A 9,543-nucleotide genomic window follows, 5' to 3' on the forward strand; every position below is an offset into this window, starting at 1 on the left:
ACCTCAGTAAATTAGCTCCTCTCAGGCATGGGGTCCTACTTATCCATTCTCTGAACCCTGTGAAATTTGCTTTGCAAAATCTTTTTTCAAATTCTGTCTAGCTTTTCCCTCCTTCTTAGATGTTGTGGTCACTTTCCTCCAAGGTTCCCATTGTTTCTAATTAAGTAGCCAATTCTTTCTTACTGTTCAGAACCAGGTCCAAAATAGAGGCTAGCTTTGTTACTCCCTCCACCTCTGGAAAGATTTAATTATCATCAAATTAAGCCAATAAGGCATGAGCTCCTTTGTTTTTGCCAGTGAGAGTTTCATTGGCTGTCTGGGTAACTGAAGTCCCCTGTAAGCAACATATCATGCCTCTACTCCAGCCTTTTGTTTTATCTCCCAGACTCCTTATCAATTTACTCACACGGTCAATGTAGTCATAGCATAATACCAGGACAATGTAAGTTCTTTTTTCTTCCTCTACTGATATTCACCTCAATGCTTAGTCCTGGATACTTTCATCAATTTGGTCCTAGAGGTCCCATTCCATCAACCTGCCTTATTGCTTGACCAATTTTTAAAAAATGTATTATGGCAATTCCTGGAGGGAATGAAACAGTAAAAGGATTCATCCAGTCCTCTACTCTCCACCCCATCTCTGCCTTGTGAATAGAGAGCTAAAATTCTGCCATGACTAGCAGATCTTCAATGCTATTGCAGGATAGGATTGACATACTCTGTACCTTATCCCCAACTTGTTGGACCATTTACAAACCATTAATTTACATAAAGATGTCCTAGTTACTAAAGAAAATCTAAAGGGAGCCAACAACTGTATTCAGATTTGATAGTGAAGCGAAGAGAAGATGGCTTTTCAGAAAGTAGACTAGAACATAATTGTGTACCTTGATGATACTTTGATCTAATCCTAGGACCCCAACCATGATGTCCCATTGATAAAACAAAACAAAATAAACTCTACTCCAGTATCTGAATATAGTATAGGTCACAGAAACGATCAGGACAGTGTAAGGGTCATAGAAAGAAGAGAAGTATAGTAACAGTTGGTGATACAGAGGCAGTCATTTTTCAACCTGATAACAACAACAAAGTTCTGTTCTCTTTCTAGGGAAGGTATCCAAGATTTAACAGAGAACCTTGCAAGGCATATTAAAATGGATAATAATTACCCACTTGTGGACACTCATCTAGGCACAATTGATAATGCCAGAAAGAAACCTACAAAGTACTGCCAAAAATTCCAATGTTGTGGGCAAGAAACTGAAGACCATAGAGAGACAGGCTGTATATTCCTCATTGTTACCCATTGAAGAAGAGATGCAAAAGAGAAAAATTTGAGAGGTGAACTGCTGGTTGAGAAGATAACACAAGAATGGAATTTCCACTTTAGAATGCTGGCTCAAAATACAGAGTGTTCTAAAAGTCTCAGGGCAGTATTGTGCTTTAATGGCTGGGACATTAGGAACTCTCTGCATAAGGATGTCAGATTCTTGGCTACAGATGAATACACTTAACAAATACTGGTAAAACTGCATTTTTCAGGTGTCTTGCAAATCTAAGGAAATGAAGCTTTAAACTAAAAATGAGGGGTAAGAGAGGAAACTGCATATGAATATGCCCTTAGTTTGGACATTAGAGAGAACAGCTACGAAGAAGGAAAACTAGCAATTGAAATACTCAGAAGTTCTTTTGTTGTTGTTGAGTCATTTTCAGTCATGCCTGACTCTTTGTGACCCCATTTAGTGTTTTCTTGACAAAGATAGTGGAGTGGTTTATCATTTCCTTTTCCAGCTCATTTGACAGATAAGGAACCTGAGGCAAACTGGGTTAAGTAACTTGCCCAGGGTCATAGAGCTAGCAAGATTTGAATTTATAGAGATGAGTCTTTCTGACTCCATCAGCTGTGCCACCTAGCTGCCCTACCCAGAAGTTCACAGGAGGCAAGGAAGGAAATTGTAGTAAAATCCATGACCTTAAACTTCTATATCCAAATACTCAGTGATTTCTCACCAGACTGTGCTCCTCTGGACTTCCCCATCATGGCCCAGAAACCTCTTCATTCTGTAAGAGCACTTCAGTCCCAGAATTCATTTCTCAGAAGGACCCTCCCTCTATTTGGATGGCTCCTCCCAGAGCCTCCATTTAAGGATTGTGTCCAGGACAGTCATCTCTGAATTTCTCACAAACTCCAGACTTTTCCATCTTGCCCCAGAGATGGCTCCATTCTCTTTCCATTCCTTCCCCCTTCAGTTTTCCCTGATAGTTGTCCCTTCCACATTGCGGGGTTAGGGGTGAGGCTTCCCCACAATCTGGAAAATTTGCATAAAAATTTTTGGCCCTCCCTTCATATCAGAGAAGTCTGATTTTTTCTTTTTCTTTTATGGGGTATTTATAGTACCTTATTGTAAAATTTGGGTTAAGTATTTGGCCTTAGGTTCTGTATCATCTGCATGTCATCTACGGCTTCTGCAAAACTCCCCCAAATTTAATTCAATTTCTTTTATTTTTAAGAGGGCAATTGGGGTTAAGTGATCACATGGTTAGTTTTTGTGTTATGTGTCTGAGGCTGGATTTGAACTCAGATTCTCCTGACTCCAGGGCAGGTACTCTATTCACTGTACCACCTAGCCGCCCCTTTAATTTAATTTCTTATGTCCAACCCGCAATGTATTGAAACCACAATGGGGAAAGTCATGATGTGGAAGGGATTAGTATATGTATTGTCTTCCCCCATTAAAAGACCTTGGAGGGCAAGAACTATCTCTCTTTGCTCATATTTGTATTCCTAGCACTTAACACAATGTCTGGTACATAGTAAGTACTTAATAAATACTCGATGAGCGACTGAGAGTCAACCACCAATAGGAACTGGAAGATCTAGAGAAAAGAGACAAATCTGATTTCATAGATATTGGTGAGACTGTATGGGATAAAATCCATGATTGTACCAAAGCTGCACATCCTGAGAAATATCAGGCTAGATGAATCAAAAGCCAGAATTAAGATTGCCTGGGGAAATATAAACAGTCTCTGATATGCAGAGGAGAAAGTGAAGAGAAATTAAGAAGCCTCCTGACAGGGTGAAAGATGAGAGTGGAACAGCTTAACATCAAAACAGCTAAGATCTTGGCAATTGGTCCCATCACTTCCTGGCAAACAGCAGGAGAAGATGAAGCAGTGTCAGATTTTATATTCTTGGGCTCAAAGACTGTAGCAATGAACATTTTAATTTCACTTGCTCCTTGGAAGGAAAACTGTGGTAAATCTGGACAGCATACTAAAAAGCAGACACCCCTACCTAAAGATATTAATTCAGACTTCATCAGAAGGTCAAATTCTGCAGCTTAAATAACTTTGGCCACATAATGAGAAGATGGGGCTCACTGGAAAAGATCCTGATGTTTGGAAAGATTGAAGGCAAAAGGAAAAGGGATGGCAGAGGATGAAATGGATGGATAATGTCATGGAAACAATAAACATAAACTTGGACAGACTTTGAGAGATAGTGAAGTGCCTGGTGTTCCATGATCCATGGGGTTACAAAGAGTCAGACAAGACTGAACAACAACCAAGGCTCTATTATTCAAAAGAAATGGGATAAAGACAGTTCTGTAGGACTTATTATGATGAAAAAATGCTATCTACAGAGAAAGAACTGGTAGACTATAAATGCATATTGAAACTTGTCTTTTTTTAAACTTTATTTTTCTTGGGCTTTTCAGTCTGTTTTCTTTCACAACATGACTAACATGAAAACATGTTTTGCATGACTGCACACACATGTATAACATTAAATTGCTTGCTCTCTCAAGGAGCAAGGGAGGAAGGGAAGGTTAAAACAAAAGTTAAAAATTGTTTTTACATGTAATTTGGGAAAAATAAAATATGAAAATTTTTTAAAAGAAATAGAATAGGTAAAAGGGGAGGTAGGATAGATACTATTAATTAAGAAGGCATACTCAAGTGAGGAAATTCAGGAGAGAGATGGGGAAGCATGACAGAGTATCTGAAGATCAAATGACCAATAAAACAACAGTAATTTTGTCCCTGGAATATATATTATAGATCACTTGATCATAAAGAAGGAACAGATAAAGAGTTTGAGAAACAGATCCAGGTCTGGCCTAGAGGCATGATATAATATTGATTGGGGTAGAGGAACTTCAATGATCCATACATATGTTAGGTTGATCTCTCTTTCTCCTTCCTTCCCCAGCTTCCCCTCTCTCATAATAACTTCTTGAAATACCTTTGTAATTTCATTCTTTAAAAGGTAGAGGAAACAAGAGGAGATTCTATTCTAGATCTGATTTTCACTAACAGGGAGGTTTTGGTTGTTGAAGTAGAAATGATGAGAGACCTTGGGAGGGGGGTGGTGTTGGTAGGGGGTGGGGTCTGAAGTAAGGAAGAATAAACCTTCCCTTCAAGAGTGTATGATAGAGAAGGAAAGGAAATTCAGGTTTATTTCAGCATATAACTTTGAGATTTCAAATGGAAAAAGATAGGTAATCTCTCAAATGTAAACAGGAAAGTTAACCCCAGGAGAGATGAGAGATGCTCAAAAATGAAATTCGGGAGACACAAAGGGAAACAATTTCAATCTGTAGGGAAAAAAAGATCTCTGAAGAGGCCAATGTGAATATGCAGCCAACTCACCAAACAATTTAGATTTATGAAAGAAGTCTAAAGAAGATCGAAGCAAGCTCAGAAAACAGAGGATGAAAATAAGTGTGTGGTGTGATTTTGTAAAATGAGGGTAAGAAGGGTTAAAGCATAGAATGATCTAAGGTTCAGGAAGAAAGCTACAACCAACAAAAAAGGGTGTTTTTAGTTATATTGGGAAAAGAGGGAGTCTCAAAGTAGGGACAGAATATGGAATAAAGCAAGCATTTCCAGAATCTAGTACAATAGAAAAAGATGGTTGTACATGAAACTGTAAATCTATTATATACAACTTGCTATCTTTTAAACTATATAATAATGCTATCATATAAAATTTTTCCCTCCCCCTTCCTGCCCTAAAGGTGGCTACCACTAGACACAAACATATATATCTATGTAAAGCAATTCTATACATACTTCTACATATCAGTTCTTTCTCTGGATGCAGATAGTGTCTTCATCATGTCCTTTGAAGTTAATCTGGGTATTGATAGTAATCAAAATGACTTATTTGCTCCAAGTTGTTCTTAAAACAATATTGCTATTACTGTATAGACACTGATTTTTTAAAAGAAATGCAATTAGGAATTTTGTTTAGAGAAGAGTGCTGAGGCTACGCAGTAGGCTACATGGTTCATTTAATAGGTTTCCCCCCTTCCCCCGATTCAACTAAGAAGCAACAGACCTTACATTAGGGTCCTGGAGAGTGGATTTCTTATTGATATTGGCAAAATCTTGCTCCTCTTTCACAACCTGTTAAAGGAAAGAGACAGTTTACTGACATGAATATCTTTGCATTCAAGAATATTGTAATGGTTAAGATAGTTGCTATAAATGTACCATAAATGTCAAGACAATATATGAAAAAATCAGTTAAAAGAGTAATCATTCAGCAATTATCAAGGGCCCATTATGTACCAGGCACTGTATTGGGTACATACCAAGCATGGAGACAGCCTGCAAAGGCACAGAGATATGAATGGAGCTTAATGTCTAAAAACAACTTAAGAAGGCTAGTTTAGCTGGAATATATATGAAAGAGAATACCATGTAATCAGGCTGAAAAGGTAGTTGATGCTTGTTTATGAATGACTTTAAATGATAAATTGAAGAGTCTGTATTTGACCCTGCAGGTAATAAGGAACCAATGGAGTTTATTGAACAGAGGAGTGTCATGGTCAGCCCCACATTTAGAAAAATTACTTTGGCAACTGTATGGAAGTAAGGTTGGAGAAAGGGAGAGACTAGAATTAGGAAGTCTAGGCAAGAGCCATGTGAGTAGAGAGCAGAGGACTGATGTGGCAAATGTTGCAGAAGTAGAAAAGATGGGAATTTGCAATCTATTGGATGAATGGAGTGAAAAGAGTGAGGACTCTGGTTCTTATAGGTATAGATTTAATATTGTGAAGAACTTTTCTTGACATCTATTTGTAAGCCCCAAAAGAGTAGAAGACCAGAATCTAATTAATGTTTGATTATTTATGCCAGTATGAGATTATCTCAGAAATATCATATGAGAATCAGTAAATTGGATCTCTTCATTTGACCAGTGAGGATAGATACTGAGGACCAGAGAGAGGAAAGTATTTGTCTATGCTCACACAGCTACCATATGTCAGATCCTGCAGTCAAACCTAGGTCTTGTGACTACTAGGCCAATGCCTGTTTCACACTGTCCCTCCTGGCACAGAAAACCAAATCCAAAGGGCAGACTAGAAAAATTCACTTGGATCATTTGTTTCTTTCTCTTCTCAACATTTTAGAAGCCTGTCAAAAAGAAGCGAGATTAATCATTTGAATTTTTTCTCCTTTCTCTGGTCAGCACTTCCATTGATGCTGGCGTTAACCAGCAATTACAGAACCACAGAATCCCAAGAGTTAGGACGGTACCTCAGAGTTCTTCTAGTTCAACCTGAATAGAAATCCTCTCCATAATATCCCTTTGAACAAGTCATTCAACCTCTGCTTGAAGCTTCCAGTGATGGAGATCCCACTGTCTCCCAAGGCAATCCATTCTAAAAAGCTGATTGGGGTTCCCTTGCTTTGGCTATTAAAGTGGATTTCCAAGGAAGCCATTTTTTACAAAAGCATTTACTTTTGTATGCCTGGTCACCTCTTTAAGTTTTAATTGCTTTGGCTTAGAACTGGAAAGGACTTTAGAGATCATCTTCAGGGATTCTTAACCCAGAGTCCATGAACTTGTTTTAAAAAATTTTTTGATAACTGTATTTCATTATTAATCAATATCCTTTATAGGCCTCTGTCTTTTATGTATTTCAATTGTTATTTTGAGGAGTCCATAGGTTATATCAGACTGTTTCCAAAGAGATCCATACCTTACACAAAAGGGTTAAGGACCCCAAAGCCATAATTCTTCTCTTTCATTTTACAGATGCGGAAACTGTAACCCAGAGAGGTCGTCTTGGTTGAGGTCAAGCAGATAGCAAGAAGCCAAACCAGTATTTGAACCCAGGTCCCCTAATTCCAAATTCAGAGCTTTCTTATGGGGATGATAATACCTTTGCCTCTTTTATTGGATTGCTACTGACAAGGAAAGTGTTTTTCAATCCTTAAAATGCCATAGATATGTGAACTTCTATTGTTTGGAGAAAGAAAAACAACAAAAAAGGAATTATGGGGGTCATTTAATTTTTTTCAATGAATAAAAATCTTTTCCCTCTCCCTCTCACTTTCCTCCTCACTATTGAAAAGATAAAGAAAAGTCTCTATACCAAATCTTCAGAGTCAAACAAAGCAAATGAGATGATTTAAAGTTCAAGTCTTTCCCTTTGTACCAGCCTGGTACAGTGTATAGCGCACAGTAGGTAGTTAATATATTTGTGGATAAGAACAGGGCTTACTTAGCCTTAGGATAAGAAAGCAATAATGTTTAAAGTACCTGGGGGTAAAATTGAGGTTTATTATACCAAGACAATGAGGGTCTAATGGTAGAATCCATTTAAAAATTAATAATCTTTAATAACTCCTCAAGGCTACATTCTCTATTACATGACTTCCCCATATTTTCCATTATAGCACTGCTCAGAGCCCTGGTCCTGCCCTTCTCAAGTTACCTACAATCTCCAGTCATCACCTGTCCTTAAAGCAAGTTAAGGATGTAAGCAGAGAATGCAAGCAATGCTGTGTTTTGGGATACTTATAATGTTGTGCAACAGTGATTTTTTTTGGCAGGGGGGAAGAGACAAAGCAGAGTACCTTTCCCCTTTAACCTTCTGCTTGCCATTTTAGGGGCATAGTCTTATACCAGCCTTTCTGTTACTGGGCATCTTTCACTAGACACATCTTTTCGGACGTAGTCTTTATATCCAAGAGGCATGCTTATTTTCTGGCCAGCTCCAGGAGACAATAGTACTGAATTGACCAATCAAAATTTGGGCCTTTCCCTTTTATGCTGGGTGAGAAGCCCAAGACATTTCATTCCCAAAGGTCATAATGACTAGGGAGATCCCTGGGTTCGAATCTTGCCTCAGACACTAATTGGGGGTGTGGTCATGGACAGGTCATGCAAAATCTCTGGGCCTCTATTTCCTCATTTGTAAGATGAAGGTAATGAGGACATTGGATTCAATGGCCTGGTGGGGTTCCTTCCAGTTCAGAATTTATGACCTTATATCTTTCTACAATTTCTATTCCTCTTCTTAATAGACCCTATTTCTCAAGAGTAGAAATCCCTGCCTCATTTTTTTTTTTTTGCTTTTTGGAGGGGAGAGGGCAGGGCAATTGGGGTTAAGTGACTTGCCCAAGGTCACACGGCTAGTAAATGTTAAGTGTCTGAGGCCAGATTTGAACTCAGGTCCTCCTGACTCCAGGGCCGGTGCTCTATTCCCTGTGCCACCTAGCTGCACCCCTGCCTCATTTTCAATCAACCTTCTTTCCAGTGTGGGAAGAAAGCATGTTCTCATATCCCTTCTTTGAGGCAAGCTTATTTATTGCAACATTAATTTTCAGTTCTTTAGCAGTTGTTTTTCATCTATATGAGAAATAACTCTTGCACCATCCCTGCCCTCTTGGACGCAATATGATGGGTACTGGGATTAGCAGCAAGAAGAACTAGATTTAAATCCCACTTCAAATACTTAGTAGCTGTATGACCTTTACCTTCTCTGTACCTCTGTTTCCTTCATATGTAAAAGGGAGTTGAGCTCACTCTCTGAGTCTTCCAAGTCTAAATCTATGATCCTGTGACTTTTGTATGCTTAAGAAATTGCTTTCTTACCCTAAGGCTAAGTAAGCCCTGTTCTCATCCACAAGTATATTATCTACCTACTGTGCACTGTACACTATACTAGGCTGGTTCACGGAAGCTACAGGGACCAATTCATAGTTTTCTGACCTTGGTCATAACACTACCCATGTCTCTATGTTCATAGATTGATGAGTCATTCCCTTACCCCACTCTCAAGTAGCAATCCAAAGCTCTGTTTCAAAGCTTTTTTTTTTTTTTTACTGTACCGGTGATTTCCTTAGTAGGGGGAATTGCCAGGAGAAAACTCCTACCAAGGCAGATCAGAATCTGCTCAGCAACTTATAGTCTTAGGGGACTGCCTAGTGCAGAGTTGACAAACATGGCTCACAGGCTGCATTGGCCCACACAATTCCTGAGTTTGGAGCAGGAGAGAAGAGACCTCTCTAGGCTTTTCATTCTCTTCATTCTCATCAGTTTCATCCATCTCTTGGATTCTTTGGGGATCTACTGTCTCAAGAGAAAAGATGAATGATGCCAATCTCATTTTAGGTTGCTGAAGAGAGGATATGACTCTGGGAAGAAGCTGACATGAGAGGAGCCGGCAGTGTCCATTATATCCCTGTCCCTAGCTTTGGGTGAGATGTAGGACTCTTCCTCCTCCTCCTCCTCCT

The 9,543-nt window shown here is 38.9% G+C and overlaps 1 protein-coding gene across 1 annotated transcript in view; it reads right to left on the minus strand.

Annotated features, from left to right (window-relative positions):
- The window catches only part of EPB41L4B (erythrocyte membrane protein band 4.1 like 4B), a 248,062-nt gene that overhangs the window by 28,947 nt on the left and 209,572 nt on the right, over nucleotides 1-9,543 (minus strand). Inside the window, exon 19 of the mRNA XM_069095377.1 lies at nucleotides 5,351-5,418. Within this exon, the coding sequence (XP_068951478.1) occupies nucleotides 5,351-5,418 (68 nt within the window). The remainder of the gene's footprint in view (nucleotides 1-5,350; nucleotides 5,419-9,543) is intronic.

Source organism: Petaurus breviceps, unplaced genomic scaffold, assembly GCF_028583685.1.
Source record: "Petaurus breviceps papuanus isolate PSGF00001 unplaced genomic scaffold, PetGlider_PUasm1.0 226, whole genome shotgun sequence".
Lineage (NCBI taxonomy): Eukaryota > Metazoa > Chordata > Mammalia > Diprotodontia > Petauridae > Petaurus > Petaurus breviceps.